Source organism: Parasteatoda tepidariorum, chromosome 1 (genome assembly GCF_043381705.1).
Source record: "Parasteatoda tepidariorum isolate YZ-2023 chromosome 1, CAS_Ptep_4.0, whole genome shotgun sequence".
Classification (NCBI taxonomy): domain Eukaryota; kingdom Metazoa; phylum Arthropoda; class Arachnida; order Araneae; family Theridiidae; genus Parasteatoda; species Parasteatoda tepidariorum.
Window position 1 is genome coordinate 11,714,805 of NC_092204.1, and position 17,786 is coordinate 11,732,590.

Consider the following 17,786-nt stretch of genomic DNA (forward strand, 5'->3'; position numbering starts at 1 on the left):
AATGTAATACAAATTTTGAAGCTAAGCAGTTGAAGAAGCAAAACATTAGACTACAATGTTATCAGATTTGAGCACATAATTTTAGTTATTTTCAGACATACCAAATCCTGAGGGTTCATTTGAACGAAACTGTTTACGAGGAGGTCCAGTAACAGCTCTGCCTTCGTCATTATACATTTTAACCAATTTTTCAGCTTCTTCCCTTTGGCACTCAGTAAAATTAATTTCATCAAATATGTCACTTTTCTCAGGAAGCTTGAAGTTAGCTAGTAGAATAAAGGAGAAAAAAAGTTCCTTAAATGCCACATAAAAACATTGGATTAAAAAAAAAAAGAAAGGAATGTTTAAAAATGAAATTTTGTTAACACTAAATTTAAAGATAAATAGCTAAGCCTTTCCTTCTTTTTTTTAGCGATTGAAAACAAATTAGTTTTTTTTCTGCAGAAAGCAATACTTAGGATTTGACAGAAATTTTGGATATTTATAATCACTACATAATACAAATGTGACAGCAAGCAAGTGATGTGTATATGGATTTTTAGTCTTTTGATTTTAGGTTTTGAATTTTAGTCTGTATAATTGTCACAAAATAACATTTTACCATAACCATGAACCCTGAGGCAGACTTTTTTTTCGAGCTATCTGCGACAGACATAAAATTTATAAAAATTAGAAATAAAATCAACAAATTTCACAAGCTTTAAAATGAAGTAGCCACTTAAACTCAGGAAGAAAAAAAATCAAATTTTCTAGTTACTTCTAACTCAAATTATAAATTTGAGTATTTTAATTAAATTGTCAGAGTATTTTAACTATATAGATTCATAAAATTCCCGGACTTCTCCCTATACTATTGTCTCTTTGTAGGTTTTAAACTTAATGCAGCAAATCAGTCAAGGCAACACTTGAATTACCTTTCATCTCATTGACTGCAGAATCTGGAATTTCTTTTCCCTCTTCTCTGTCTCTCTTATCACATCTCCTTTTCCATTCTGCATCAGTGGGTACAACAACATAAGCAATACGTCTGAAGCCTTCAAAATTTCTCATCTTTCTACGCTGTGCAGTGGGATAAACATTTGTCTGCAATTGCATAAGGAGATCATTCATTAAAAATAAGGATATCATTACCAATTCATTGCAATGAAACTACACATTATAATACTGGAGAGAAAAAAAAGAATAGAATCAATCAAAATATTTTAACGAAAATAATTCACAATATTAAATAATTTCAGAGCTACTTCAGGCTGCCACCTTTTCAATGTCAACTCAATGCTTAAACTAATGTTCCCATGCAACTCATTCAATATAAATGGCTGATATAGCTGTTAATTACACTACCACATGTCAAACCTTTAAAAGTATTTCTCTCCTCCCAGCCCTGTGGCAGAACTTTTTCTAGCCTTCTACGACATGCCCCTCTAATACTAGTATCTTTCTGCAAGATACTTTTAAAAATAACAAATATACATGTTACTAATTAATTTATAGTAACAAAAACGTCAATTTAATTCAAAAAAACTTTTTGGTTAAAATAAAATATAACATATTTAATCAAATATGTAAATTTTTTTAAATTCTAATATAATGGACAATATTCGCGTTTTGTAAATCTTCACCACATTAAAAATAATAATAATAAAAAAAATCGTGAAATCTGTAGCAGTAACTACCGAAAAAAAGACTGCAGGAGAAATCGTGTGGATCCGACTCACTAAATGCATGTTTTTATTTCGAGATTCAGTTGTTGTAATAAATATCAAATTAAAAATATAGGACTTTAAAAAGTATGTGGAAATCAATGGTAATAACCAAATAAAAAAAAATAGAACAAAAATTTCTAAAGAAAAGAAAACCAAAATTTTTTACTTCGTAAAGGAAAAATCATTCTGCCAGAACTCTATAACATTCTGCAACAATGTCGCCACGAGGCCTCCTAGCAGGAGACTCTTCTTTATTATTTTGAAGACATGTTATTTTTCACAATTTTTAAACCAAAAACAAATTTATTTTGTAAATATTCTTTCTTTATCCATCTTTGTATGAAATCAAACATTCATTCCAACACAGTAGAAAGTCTCGTACCTAGAATTATGGGACTATGACAAGTGTGGAAAATATATTTTCCAAATAGATCTTTAAGGTAAACTATGATTAAAATATTAGCTTTTCTATAAAATAAAAAAATTATAAATAATGTCAATTATTATACATTAACATCTTTTGCACTGATTAAGTGACATTAGATAAACGAAAGAAGGTTTAAAATGATAAAATAAGCATCACCGAAAAAAGTCAAACTTTCTTTTGCACAAATAACAACACATTCTTTTTCTTTTTTTAAAAATTTGATGTGAAGAATTAACAGAGCAAATATTTAGGAAAAAATAACATTTAAAAACAAGCTTCAAATTCGAAAAGTCAATCTATTAAATATTATTAAAAATTATATTAAATAACGAACATGATTCAAAAATGAAAATCTTTACTTGCTGGTGTTTATTTCAAATACTAATTTCTCCAAGTTTTTTTTTTACCCTGTGTCTTTTCAATTCTGTGCTCATTGAAGCTGCCTAAATGTTTAGTCAGCCAAAATGCACGAGTTATAAATTTTTTTTTTAGACAGAACATTAGAAACTTTTTTCTGTGTCAATAAGGTGTGAGATTTGTTTTAATCTGTAAGCACAAATCAGTTATGGGTGCTCTTTTTTGACATAGCATACCCTACAAAATGGGGGCTTGAAAAGTGACAAAACTGTCCGTAGGGTGAAAAAAGGAAAGAATCGACAGAATGATATTAATTCAGGGTAGAAAACACAAGAAAACTTCCAAAAAGGTGACCCACTTTTCAAATAAAAAAGGGTCAATAGGTAGTTTTTTTCTTTTTCAGGTTTCCTACAGCTAAAACATCAAATTATAATGCTAGAAATTTATGTAGAAAGAAAATAAAAACTAATGTTTTGTTAGGCATTTCCAACTAAAATAAACCATTTAAGATCAATTACGCTGAATGGACTATGGCAGTTATATTTGTGCTATATTTCTTCTTTTAAATTTTTCTTCAGAAAAAATTATGTAATGATTGATGATTTTTGTTTTTAAGTAATGATTTTTTCTTTTCAAGACTCCTTTTTATTTCATTCATTTTTCTAGCTATTCTCCCAGCTATCATTTTTGTCACTTATTTGCACATAACTAGCTAGTTTCTGTCCTTTCAACTCAATTTTTTAAAACTTTTTTAAGTCGATTGGTGACTCTTTTCAGAAAATTTTCAACTGCTTCTTTGATTATATTGCATCTAGGTTTATTTTTCTTCAATAACTTTCTGTCTCCATTGGGTTTACAGTTTCCCCACTTCTTAAAGTCTCTTTACTATTTTTCTGCCTCTTTTCTTTTTCTCTTCAAGCTTTTTATTTATGTACTTTTTTCTGCAGGTTGCATATTCTTTATGAGCTTGTAATTCATATTTAATTAATTTATAAGTCATCAATACAAGATGAGGAGAGTTAAGTAGTCTTTCAAAGCATATTTTACGGTCAACTGCATTAAAATATTTTTCTGCCATTGCAGTTTTATTTTCACTAAATAACTTCACTTAAGAATGTCTTTGTGAACAGTTTAGCCGAAGTGGCTATGAAACTGAGTTCTGCCTTTATGGTTGGTAGTTTTAGAGGACTTACTACATTTCTGCATGAACAACTTAGAATTAAATCAGACTTTTTTAAAGAAATATGTTGCAGAAAATAATTACATGCACCATACGTCTGTTCTAGACCTAAAGTAAGCCACCTTTTAACTGTTATGTTTCATAAACTTTTAATGAGGAAGATTATTTACTCTCAAAGGAGACTTTATTTCCAGCCTCTTAAAACCAACACAAATAGCAACCCACATAAAAAAATTTCAAACATTAAAATTTTGTGTTAAAAAATGTCACTCTGTGTAGTATGTATCCTAAATTATTTGAACTGAAAGTTGGTAGCAAAAGGGCCTTATATACAAGATTTTATAACAGACTCCAAGCAAAAATAAAAAAAAAGGACATTTTTAAGTAAATAGATTCATTAAAGTAACCAGAAGAAGATTCAAAAGCGCAGATGTCCAGAAAAGGGATTTCCCACTGCAGTAAAGAAGCTTAAATTTGAAACAAAAAATGTTTGGTATTTGAAGGAAGAATTATAAAACTTAACAAATAATGAACAATATAAAACCAAACAATTTTCATATTAATATCTCACCTGATCTAAAATATAATTTCTTCTCAATTTGGATCCTATTTCGAACATTTTGTTCAAACAGTTTGTGGCCATTTTTATCAAAACATCCCATCGTCCATGATAATTTCTTTTACGGGGAAGGCCCATTACCTAAAGAAAATAGGTTACATAAACATTTTCATACAATATTAAATTTTTTTATTTTGAAAGACATAGAATTGGTAAAAGGTAAAAATGTATGTGGAAAAAAAACTTGAAGGGAAAAAATTTCTATTTAGTATATTTTCAGAATAAAAATATGAAAATCAAAAATGGTAAAGGCTCTCTTAAGAAGGCAAATTAAAAACTAAGTTAAAATTAAAAACTTCCTCTTAGCATAATTTTAATGCATATTCCATCCCATATTCTTGGCTAAAAGTAGCGCTAACAAAACTGATAAAGTGATATACCTTTTTCTAAAAATACCAAGATTTTAACAAGAAAACTCACAAAATTTTCCAAATTAAAAAATTAAGTTAAAAGCCCTATGTTGATTGTATATTTAACACAAATATAATTTGCATTTGCTCAATCGATATGTAATTAAATTTGAACTTTGTAAATTATGAAGTGCAAGACGCTTTAACTAATATTTACTATGCAGACTAAGCATTTACAAAATTATGAACTAACCAAACACAGAGCTATCTTTTTAAACACTAAAATAGACTTACTTTCATTTTATCAATAATGTTATTTGTTCCTAAAATATTATATTTCTTTTCTGGATTTTTGGAGGAATAATCAGCAGCCCAAACAGATTTACCGGATCCAGGAAGTCCACACATCATTATCATCTAAAAGGAATGAAACTAATATTAATTATCAATAAAAAAGTAATAACGAAAAAATTAAGGAGTAAAAAAAGAATTTTAAATATAAATAAGCCTAACCACCAGAAATTACAGTATTTAAAAATGACAATTTAGGTTTATTTAAAAATTAAAATAAAAACAACTTTAGACATGATGGGAAAAAAATTTCTCGAAGTATTACAAATCTAGAAAAAAATCAATAGAATTTTTTGTTGCACTTTACTTTCATAACGATTAAAATGGTGTAAAAAAACTTTTCTTGTGAAAATAAAACAAGTTTTAAAAACCAATCCGAAACTGTCATCTCCTAGAAAAAATTAGAAGAATCTGCAGGGTATCCGCTACATTTTGGATTTTCAAATCCGTGACTTTTCATGACTAATTCCAAGAATTTTTCATGACTTAATGAAGTTACTATTTTCTCTGACAAAAACAACAATAAATTAAAAATAACATTGATTGAAATGACAGGTATAACGAAAACTGTTATAGTCTGTACCTTCATACTTATAGATTTTAAATTTAAAAAACAGAGCAAAAAAAAGAGTTGAAGCAATAAAATAGCTGAAAAAAATAAGAAAGCAAAGAATTTTTTCTTTTTCATCGGAAAGGAAGTTAATTCGCTCTAGAAATGTTTTTTCTTTCATTTTTTGAAAGAACTCCATAATTCTTAAAGAACACAATGAAAACATTTGAAATTTTATAAAATATGACTGTGAGTGGGGATTTTGTTAGAAATTCAGATATTCGGAACACCATGAAATGGGGGGGGGGGGAAANCGAAGTATTACAAATCTAGAAAAAAATCAATAGAATTTTTTGTTGCACTTTACTTTCATAACGATTAAAATGGTGTAAAAAACTTTTCTTGTGAAAATAAAACAAGTTTTAAAAACCAATCTGAAACTGTCATCTCCTAGAAAAAATTGAAAGAATCTGCAGGGTATCTGCTACATTTTGGATTTTCAAATCCGTGACTTTTCATGACTAATTCCAAGAATTTTTCATGACTTAATGAAGTTACTATTTTCTCTGACAAAAACAACAATAAATTAAAAATAACATTAATTGAAATGACAGGTATAACGAAAACTGTTATACTCTGTACCTTCATATTTATAGATTTTAAATTTAAAAAACAGAGCAAAAAAAGAGTTGAAGCAATAAAATAGCTGAAAAAAATACGAAAGCAAAGAATTTTTTCTTTTTCATCGGAAAGGAAGTTAATTCGCTCTAGAAATGATGTTTTTTCTTTCATTTTTTGAAAGAACTCCATAATTCTTAAAGAACACGATGAAAACATTTGAAATTTTAATAAAATATGACTGTGAGTGGGGATTTTGTTAGAAATTCAGATATTCGGAACACCGTGAAATGGGGGGGGGGGATTCCATTTAAAAATTAGATTTTTTGACGACCAATATCCACGACATTCCCTATTTTTTTTTTTAATAGAAATCATGAGAGATTTTGTTCAATACCTAATTTCAAAACTTTCAATGTGCTAGATACCCTGAATCTACCAAACTCAAGAATGAGTCAAAATTTATGCAATACTCTCAGATTTTAGGGAATCAGCCGAAGTTATGACATTTTATTAAATTAAAGGATAGAAATTTTTTGAAGCCAATGTATTTTTCCAGTTATACAACATAAGAAAAAAAAATCACTTACTTCACAATCTTGTTTCTTTGGTGCCCTTGCTCCATTGATTCTTTGATCCATGGGTGTACAGTTTACAAAAGTAAAATCTTTCACACTATCAGGTAACGGAAAATAAGGCTTATCCTAAAAACAGGGAGGAATTGAAGATTAAATAGAACTCTATCCACTCGATACAACAACACTTGAGGAATATGAGGTCGTTACATTAAGAGTGCACAAAAATACTGTAAATATTACCTTATAGTTATTAGAACAAAACAATGATTTACTTCAATTAATATTAGAATTTAGTAATTAACAGAAAAATTGGAAATAAAGCACTTGTCTAAAAAAATTTATATACACGTATCTTTCAAAAAAATACTTCATAATTGAAAAATTCATTAAACATAATAGGCTGTTTGGGGGCCATTACTTTCAATAATGTAACTACGAAAACCAAATCTTTTAAATAAAAATAAACCAAAAAATAGAATGGCATTTCACAAAAAAAGTGAATACAATTTTCAAACAAGAAAAGTATAATTTATAAAATTATTGCATCCTTAAAAAAGAAAGTAGCACACAGAACATAAATAAACATAATTTAGGGTCACCTAAGACCTAGAACAAATATTTTAGGGGTCTGGCTTCTCTTTTCTGTTTAAAGGGACACAAGGTATTTTTCATTTATTTCAACTAATTAACATTAAAAGGAACAGTGTTCGTGATTTTTTTTCATTTTTAAGAAGAAAAAAATTTTTAAAAATCAGATTTTTTTGATTTAAGTCGGATTTTTATGTATTTAAATCAGATTTTTTTTAATTTTTATTCAAACACATTGTAAGAACTTTAATTTTTGATTAAAAATACTTTATAAATGTTTAATCAAAATTAAATTAATATTAAAACAATATTTTAGAAGCTCTAACTTACTAATATAATTTTTCATTACAATACATAGCTTTGAATGCATAGCAACCATTTTGAAACAAATGCATAATTGAAATTTGAAGACTAGATGAAATAGAGAATTTAATGAAAGTGGACTGTCTAGGTTTTTCTGAGAGGTATTTATTTTGTGAAAATTTAGACATAATTTGTGAAAATTAAAAATATTAAAAAATCAACACAAAAATATTCTTACGAAATACAAAAATAAAATTTAAGAAAAAAAAAAGTTTTTTGTGAAATTATTGTTTTGCCTTTATTAATTTCCAAAGTTGAATTTGTGAAGGTACCCTAAGCAGTAACAAATTTGGTTTGGTCAGACTCTAACTATTAAATTAAAGTTTCAATTAGCAAACCATAATTTTAATTTAAAATTGTTTTGTTTTTTTTCTCTTGATTTTTAATATGACAAAATAAATGTAACAGATTGTGTTTATAAATGTAGTCATTCATCAAAAAATAAATAAATATTTAATCCATTTATTTTTATATGAAAATATTCATTTTTAATTCCATATCAAAATAGATCAGCTAAAAAAAAATTTTAAAAAATCTATGCAGTCATTGGAATTTTTTTTCACGAAATTTATTAATAGAAAATCTGATAATGTCAAAGATACTGTAAACATATTATGAGAAAAAAAAATACCAGTTATCAGTTAATAACTCTACTGCCTCATAATTTTTGAAAATTAAAAATTATATTAAAAAATCAACACAAATATGTCAAAAATTTGGATTTATAGTTTCTTACAAGACACAAAAATAAAATTTTAAGAAAAAAGTATTTTGTGAAATTATTCTACCATTTTTCTTCAAGTTAAATTTGTGAAGGTACCGGTAAACGGTAGTAAATTTCACTCGGACAGACCCTTGTACTTTAGCTATTAAAACAAAGTTTCAATTAGCAAACCATAATTTTAATTTAAAATTTCTTTTTTTTCTTTCTCTTAATTGATATGACAAAATAAATGTAACAGATTGTATTTATAAATGTAGTCATTCATCAAAAAATAAATAAATATTTAATCGATACATTTTTATTTTTAATTCTATATAAAATAGATAAGTTAAGCTAAAAAAAAATTTTTTTTTCTTCTTAAATCTATGTACTCAGGAATTTTTTTTCACAAAATTTCTTAATAGAAAATCAGATGTCAAAGATACTGTAAACATATTATGAGGAAAAAATATCAGTTAATAACCCTACTGCTTCAAATAGACTTAGAAAGAGTTTAAAAGGGAAGAATGACACTATATCAGGAAAAAATATCTGAATTTATTAGCCTTTTTTTCTTCCTTCTATTTTTGACATATTAGGGTAATTTCTTTTTAATATAACCTCAAGCTTTAGAAATATACATTTTTCACCAATGAAATATAATGTAGATTTTAATTCCATGTTGTTTCAATCAAAAGGTAGAATTTTAATTNGGTAATTTCTTTTTAATATAACCTCAAGCTTTAGAAATATACATTTTCCACCAATGAAATATAATGTAGATTTTAATTCCATGCTGCTTCAATCAAAAGGTAGAATTTTAATTAAGATTATTTGCATTTTTTTTCNTTTTCATTTTTTTTTGAAATTCATGTCTATTAATTACTTTCTACAGCTATGTAAATCCATAATAAGACAGCATTAAATGTGTACTTTCAATCTCAAGATTCAAAAGATTTTTTAAATGTAATTTCAAATGCGTTGGAATTTAACACACGCCAAAAAAGAAAGTAATTTCGTTAACTAAAATTAAATAACACAGCAATTTATTTAAAATAAATTTTAAAACTAAGAAAAGAAAATAATAAAAGTATCAATAATTTAAAACACTGTTTTTTAACTTTTAAAATCAATATATATATATATTGATTTTAAAATTGATATACATCAGTTGATTTAAATCAACGAACCCTGAAAAGGAATAATGGTTTGTTTACATACTATGCTTTAAACTCTTTTTAAATCAAATGACTAAATTTGGGTTGTTATATTAGAATGTTGTGATATTAGTAGCTCAGTGCAGATGTTTCAATGGATTTTAAAGTAACATTGCGTCTAAGAAATAGCAAAAGGAACTTTTATGTATCATTCGTAAGAATGGGAGGGTCTTACAAAAGAGCACAGACTGTGTGTGCAGGGGTCTGTCCAGACATTTTGTGAAAGGTCCTGTTTTTGTAAAATTGAGAAAAAACTAATCATAATTTGTGAATATAAGATAAGCTTTAAGTCACATTCTTTCAACCAGGGTTCTGCTTTTGTGAATTTGTGCAAATAGGGCCCTGTTATAGCAAAAATTGCTAAAAACCTTTTCAAGAAGTTTTTAAATTGCAAATAGATACAAGATTCTTCTCAACAATTGCTGTTACTAAATTAGAGATGCAACATACAAATATTTGGTACTAAAGTCTTTACTGCTCAACACAGAATATTCATTTCAGACGAATAATGGAAACAAAATCACTCACATTTTTAATAATTTCAATTGACATATTTTAAATAACACAACTTAGTAATGTATCACTTTTAATGTGTTAGGGATGAAGTAAACTTAAAAAATTCTTAAATTTATAATATTGTATTTAAAAAATTGCCAGAAATTAATTTTTATTTACATAATATTCAATTGATTAATTTTATGAATAAATACAAATTGATCCATTATTTATTTACGGAAAAAAAAATATAATATAATATTAATAAGAATGCGCACATAAGTAGAAATATTTTCTTAGAATATTACATTTGGAATTTAAACTCAGGGAAACTTAGTTTGCCTTGAACTGTCCCCCCTCCCTCGGAAGGGTTTATTCGATTAACAAGACGATAATGAAGATAAACAAATTTGTGAAGGGTCCGATTAAAAGATAAATTATTTTGTAAAGGGTACGTTTTTATGAAAAGATATTATGTGAAGGGTCCATTAACGGACCCAAATTTCTTCTAAACAAACCCTTGGTGCGTATGTGTATACTTATAAAAGTTAAAAATGTAGAGAAAACATGGAAAAAATTACAGAATAATGAAAAATAATAATTTTTTTTTTTTAAAATAAAATAAAAATCCAGATAAAAAAATATATAATCTCTTCATCATTAGGAATTGTTTGACAAGTCAGAATATATTGAAGAGATCTATATTTGATTACAAAATTTATATGCACTATTCTGAAAAATTTATATAACTATGGTTTTACATAAACAGAGAGAAAATTAGCTTCATTATATAGAAATAAAGCAAAATTGATCCCAAAATAGATACCTTTTGTCCAAAATTTACTTCAAATGAAGTATTTTTCGTTAAAATATGAGGAAAAAGAGCCTGTCCATCAAGTTCTTGCTTTTTTACTTTATAGGCCCAGCCTAAAAACCTTCCATTCTTTGCATATCCAATCTGTACTGGATCAGTGTCCATGTTCTAATAAAATAAAAACATATAAATCACTAATATTACATGAAACAGATTAAAAAACAACAGGTTTTTAAGCAAACTATTGCAGAATGTACATGCATTTATATCTATTTTTCAATGAAGTATCAAAAGTGCAATTAAGCAACAGCAAAAAAAATTTGCAAATTCAATCTCGTATTATTGATAGTTTGAATCAATCTGCAACTTTAAAACGTTTATTTAAAAAGCTCTCCCCCAACTATCAAGGTCATGGAGGATAAGGCTCCTCAAATTCAAAACAAACATCATGATGGTGGTAATGTGGTCACCATTGCAGAGGTAACCTTTACTTCCCAGACAAGCTAGTAGCCATCGATTTGATGTAGGGAGAGCTTCAAGTTACCACTGGGGTGCGAACCTAAATTTTTCCCCATGATAGTTCAGTGATTTAACCACTGGGCCATCACTGTTTATAACTTGAACTAAGCATGTTTACTTGCTTTTTTACTTAAGCAGGTTTGCTTGAATTAAGCATGTTAACGAGAGCTTATTTGTTCTTCCACTGATTTCTGTTCATAGGATGATTTATATTTATAGAACATTTTATAAGCATAACACCAAAATTGTAATTTAAGTTTCAGATTAACTGAGCTAAAAATGGGTGAGATAAAAGTGGAAAAATTATATAACTTATTGGCACATGTCTGTTAAATAAAGAATTTTTTTTTAAATAAATAAAACTCAGTTAGTAACTAATTGCGTATTACACAACTTATCTAAAAACTAGTTGTAAGTAAGAAATTCGCAAGGAAAAACAAGCCTTATTAAAAAGAAAAATTACATCTCCACAAATATTAGTTATAAGTTAATACCTTTGTTAAAGTTACAAATTGATATCAACTTTCAGTAATATATGGTGATCAAAACAATTTTTTTACTTTAATGTTTTGTTCCTCCTTCACACTAATCATCAATAGATCACTGGAAGATTAGCAAATGCACTTTCCTTATATGCGCAGTTACACAACTATCTGTCAAATTAAATTTCAGTAGCTTGAATAAAATTTCATGATTTTTACTTGGCAGTTTAAATAAAAATTAGAGTTATAATGGGGGGAAACTTCAAACTATAAACGCATCATAACAAATTAGCTGAATATACCATTGGATTTCATATTTATGCTATTTTCAATTAAACACAACCGAGCAGGTGAAAAGAATAATCCTCGGTGTCTACTGAAATTTTAATTTGATATCTAAAATTTGTTTAAATTACATACAGATTCAAAATAGAGAATTTTTATAAACATGTAAAATTGATATAAATAAAATATGAGCTTAATTATATAAAATATGAGCAAAATCAGTCATACCAAAACAGCTAAGATAACATCATCAGCCATGAAAGGACCTCCAAAATCCCTAAATTGACAATTTGTAGATATTTTTCCTGTTCCTCCATAGCCATAGGACAATGGGTCCTCACCTTTTTTCAAAAAGAAATAAAAAATATTACAATTTAATAATATGTTGCAATAAGTTCAATTGTGTCTTATTTTAAGTTACTGAATGTAAGATTGGATTACTCATAAAATTTGGATCCTTAAAAAGCAAGATGAATTGTGAAAATTGTAGGGCTCGTTTTGGTTTAAATCTGCACTTTATATTGTTCAAGATAAAAATGTTTTTTAGGTGAGTCATTTTTAGAGCTCGGGAGATTTTAATTTCACTATTTTTTTTATTTCTTTAATATCTATTTAATGATGTAGTTTTTGGCATGTTGGTCTATTTTTTTTAAAATCAAATTTGGTACAGAGCAGAAACAAATCTGATGTCAGAAAATACTTAATGATGTAAACCATAAAACTGATCTTCAAAAACTTTGGGTTTTAAAGGCTAATGCTAAGGTTACAGTGAGCAAAATAAAAAACAAACCACCCTGAATAACTTGCGATCTAATGATCGGATCTTCCTGTTCTTAATAGTTCAAGGGGGTGACCTTAAATATATTATTTAATTAGTGCAGACGATACTTTAAGTTATAAAATTAGATCAAAAATACTTTCTCTAAATAAACAATTTCTTATAGTGGATTTCAGTTTCCGACCCCTATAGTATAGGGGTTGCCGTAATCTAGGAAATATGGTCTCCATAGTTTGCTCAGAAGAGCGATCCATAATTTGGACAACTGTGTGTAAAGAATTTTCAATTCAGTTAAGAAGTTTTCAAGTTATGAGGAAATACGCAAATAATAAAATTATCATTAAGGGGTTCAAACTTGGGATTCCTCTTTTGACCAAACTAATGGAACCACATTTCCCAGAGATCCTCTCATATTTTGGAGGTGTTAGAAACCTGAATCTGTTGTAAAAAAGATTTGTTTATTCAGATTTTTGTGTTTAAGGTCACTCCCTCAAAACATTAAGAACGAGTCTTAGAATAAGAAGATCCGAACATTAAATCAAAAATTATTCAGAGTGGTCCTTTTTTTGAGCACTGTACATGAAGGAATGTAAATTTATAATTTAAGAGAGAGATAAAAAAAATTTAATAACAAATAGTTAATAATTGTCTGAAGCATAATTAAAAAAAGTACATATAAATTTCTCACCCAACACGCGATAAATACATTTTGACAATAAGTATGAACATTTCTCATTTATATTTAGCACTATTTTAAAAATCTGTTTCTCTTATTAATTAGAATTACATTATTAGTTAGTGATACCCACAATATATAAAAAATATAACCACAAAAGATATCACTTAATCAGGCAAATATATTCTTTTCAGATAAATCAGGGTTGGCAAGTTTTTGACACATGACGGTTTTTACCGGTTTATACCATGGTTTTTACCGTCATGTCAAAAACCCCTCTGTCAAAAATCCCTAGTTTTGTTAAAACTGTATTTTAATTTGAGTTCAACTGCTTATGATTTAAAATTAATTCATTTTTGGGCAATAAAATTAGAAAAAAAGTTGCTAAAAGATATTTAAGAACAGATTTTTGCATTTTCCCAACATGATTATATTAAATCATACTATTTGAAGTAAAATATTAGGATACTAAACAAAATTTTTAACATTTCCAAGCATCATTTTGTTTGGCATAATACATTACTGAAGAATGTCTAGTCATTCCTGACTTAGAATTTGTTAGTAGTTACAAGCTTTGAAAGTTTTGTTTAGCTTATTTCTAATATTTAATAAACGCCAAATTTTAAATTTTTCTTTTTAGTTCTTGAATTTATTAATAGTTTCAAGTTTTTTTGTTTATTTCTAACAATTAAGATGTGTAAAATTTTGAATCCTTCGCAAATCAAGCTATAATGATAAAAGTTAAGTATCACTATTTTCAATAAGTATGTTACAATATTTCTGTATGAATGTATATCCTTCTATAAGAATACATGTATATAGTTGCAAAATCAATAGCAATCATTTACAGCATTCATTTATAAAGGCAATTGAGTGAAAATAACATATTGTCCTATAAGCCATAAATTAAAGAAAACAGTAGGTTTTTGACGGTTTTTANCTATTTACTTTTCCATTTCACTAGTGCAGGCGACTAAGTTGCCAATGTAAAGTCAAAGTTGCCTATTTACTTTTCCATTTCACTAGTGCAGGCGACTAAGTTGCCAATGTAAAGTCAAAGTTGCCTATTTACTTTTCCATTTCACTAGTGCAGGCGACTAAATTGCCAATGTAAATAGGTTTATGTTTAACGTTATGTAAGAATATATAATTTAGTTAAACATAAACCTATTTACTTTTCCATTTCACTAGTGCAGACAACAAAGTTGCCAATGTAAAGTCAAAATGAACAAATAAATTCAACTGCTACATTCATCAACAACAAATCTTTTTTTAAGGGGAAAAAAAATTTAAATAATTATATTAAATAGCTGAATTTACTTCATTGGCAAGTTCTAAAACTTTAAAGGTAGCAGTTTTCCCATTTAAAAATACTAAATTATTCATCTTCATTTTTAACAACTATTCAGGCTAAACTAAAAAAAGTAAAAGTACAAAACAAAAAGATAGAAAACCAACCTTCACTTCGTAGCAAACTTTTCCTTTGGAGAATCCATGAGTAGCACGAACTCCAGCCCACATAAATGCAAAACCTTCATTTGTGAGTGGTTGAGCGCCAGAACGTGAAGCATTCAAAACTAGATTCAAGTCAGAGTTATCTGCCAAAAGAAAAGAATATATGCTTATTTCCATAATTTTTAAAGTTTAAATTTTACTTTCTTTTGATATTTCAAGGATAAAAATGTTGTTTTTAAACTTATATTACGATAGAGAATTCCGTATGGCATTAATCTATTACAACAAGATTACTTATATCTGCACTGGCCCTGGTAACCAACAATTAATTATACCAAAATATTTTATAACCATCGTTGAACTGCCGACTAATGTTCAACTCTGTAGCCTCGTAATTTTGAACCCAATCCAGAAGACAAAGAAACTCATGGATCAAGTATTGAGAGAAATTTGCCTTCGTGGAGAACTTTTTTTCTTTTCTTTGCAATGGAACTAATTTGCATTTAATAAATGGCGAGGAAATAAAAAAAAAATTTTAAATAGAGGTACGACTCCGACTGTACATCAAAATCATAAATGAAAGTTTGTCTTGTGCAATAATTTATTATGTCATTGTAAATTCATTTAGCCTAGCAATACTTATTTTTTTTAAAAGAGAAGATAAGTCAAGAAAGAATGAATTCAGAACCCCAAACCAGGGTTCACAAAAATCATGATTTAAAAAAAAAAAAAAAAAACTAGAAGTTGCACATTTTATAAAAAAAGAGAGATGGCGGATTAAAAGTTGTAGTTTATTGATAAAACAAGGATAGAATTTTTTTTTTTTTTAGTCTGATTGTCAACATTCATTGTCTGTGAACAAAATAGAGTATTTTAAATAGAGTAATTAATGTTACAATACTTTTCACCTTAACATACCCCTTAAAACTGTTTTGATCAGCCCCCAAAAATTTTATATTCTTTTATCAAACCTCTCTATATAAAAAAAACTTTTTATAATTATTTATTTCATTTTTCTGCAAAATTAAATTTTTAAATAAATCAATTAAAAGAATGTGTTTGATAATTCTTGGCTAAATTAGCAATATTTAGTTCGAAATTTGTAGTTTCAGTCTTAAATAGCATTGGAGCTCAACATTAAATTTATTTAAAAAAGTGATAAATAACTATTGGTAAAAAAGAAATAAATATAAAGAATAAGAAAGAATGAGTAAGGTAATAGGTCAATAAAATAAAAATATATTTATTTAACAGCAAATTATTTTTATACAGTTTATGAAAACTGAAAGTTTCCCATAACTTAATTATATATCATAAGTTTATTTTTTAAATCCGTCACTTTTATTACTAAGTTTATTTGGGACGTCAATTAATAATTTACAGAAATAATATATGTATACATTCCCCTCTAATTTCTCTGGATAAAACCTTAATTATTAGTAAAATCAAGATTTAAATTAATTTACAACCTTAAAACTATAAATATCAAACTGCATAAAAATATTTTTGAATCAAATCAATGACTTAAAAAAAAAATTGTCATTTAAATCATGCTAATCTTGCCCTAAAAATCAAAATTACAAAACAAATGGGAAAATGGACATTTTAACCATTGTTACATACATCCCTAAAATATAAAAAAGTTATTAGATTCATTTTCATTTCTTAACTTACGACTATAGAAAAATTTTTAAGCACACATTAATAGAAAATTTTTGAAAAAGTGCTCACAAAAAATTTAGTTTAATGTGTAGCATTAATTTTTAATTATTTCAGGAAATTTCATAATTTAACTTAGTGAAACTGCTATTTTTCCGCCAGCCAGGGAAATATCTTGCCAATATTATGGTAGCAACATTACCGAAATGACAAGTGATCAAAACAAAATGACCATCAACTAAAACAAAGTCAAAATAAGAAACAGAAAAGAGTTTATAAGTAAACAAAAAATATTTAAACAAAGAAAGTAATATTTAAACTCATTTCTGGTATCTCCATTCTCTAGAAAACATTTCAAAAGATGCTACCTAAAATGTCGAGGGTCAGACAAAAGGTATGCTTTCCCCTTTTTGCTGCAATTTGTTTTTAAAAGGGGTGTATATCTTTCTAGGTGGGCAAGGAGGGTCAAGACTTTTCGATGGATGAATCCTGTCTCGTGATTCACTTTTCTGAAATTCGTCCTTAAACTGTGTACAGCCTTACACTTTTTTTCTGAAATATCAGGCAATAAAAAAAGTATTTAAATAAAAAAGACTTTCTCTCTGATAAGATGATTGTGTTCGGGTTGTGTTACATTCTTCCCTGTCCTTTGCTTTTTGGCAATGATAGAGTTAAAATACAACAAAAGGGATATTTTCAAATTTTCACTGTGATGGTACTAAATATATTCTTACTATTGATAATTTTTCCTTCCTGATACTTGTGGTTTCTATTATTTCCTAGATATATTTAATGCTACCTCCTAAGTTAAAAAAAATGCATGTAATTTTTCAATAGCCTCCTTTCCAAAATCAAATGGGGAAAGCAACTCCACATCAAAATTGATTGATGCATATGTTAGTGACAGGTCATATTTATCTTGGTAATCAATATTGACGATATTTTTAAATTTAAAAAATAATTAATAGAACTTTTTCCCAAAAAAGAAAAACATCTACAGTTCGACAGATATTGTT

The 17,786-nt window shown here is 27.1% G+C and overlaps 1 protein-coding gene across 2 annotated transcripts in view; it reads right to left on the reverse strand.

Moving 5' to 3' along the window:
- Nucleotides 1-17,786, reverse strand: part of LOC107436238 (heterogeneous nuclear ribonucleoprotein U) — a 36,752-nt gene that overhangs the window by 9,409 nt on the left and 9,557 nt on the right. Inside the window, exons 1-7 of one of the 2 annotated variants that reach the window (XM_043051049.2) lie at nt 12,431-12,622; nt 10,929-11,084; nt 6,749-6,862; nt 4,934-5,056; nt 4,242-4,370; nt 915-1,083; nt 102-266 (exon numbers count right to left, since the gene is read on the reverse strand). In XM_043051049.2, the coding sequence (XP_042906983.2) occupies nt 102-266; nt 915-1,083; nt 4,242-4,370; nt 4,934-5,056; nt 6,749-6,862; nt 10,929-11,084; nt 12,431-12,460 (886 nt within the window). In that variant the 5' untranslated portion in view covers nt 12,461-12,622. Of the gene's footprint in view, nt 1-101; nt 267-914; nt 1,084-4,241; nt 4,371-4,933; nt 5,057-6,748; nt 6,863-10,928; nt 11,085-12,430; nt 12,623-17,786 lie in introns of those variants that run through there. The other variant, XM_071186999.1, reaches the window with a different exon arrangement.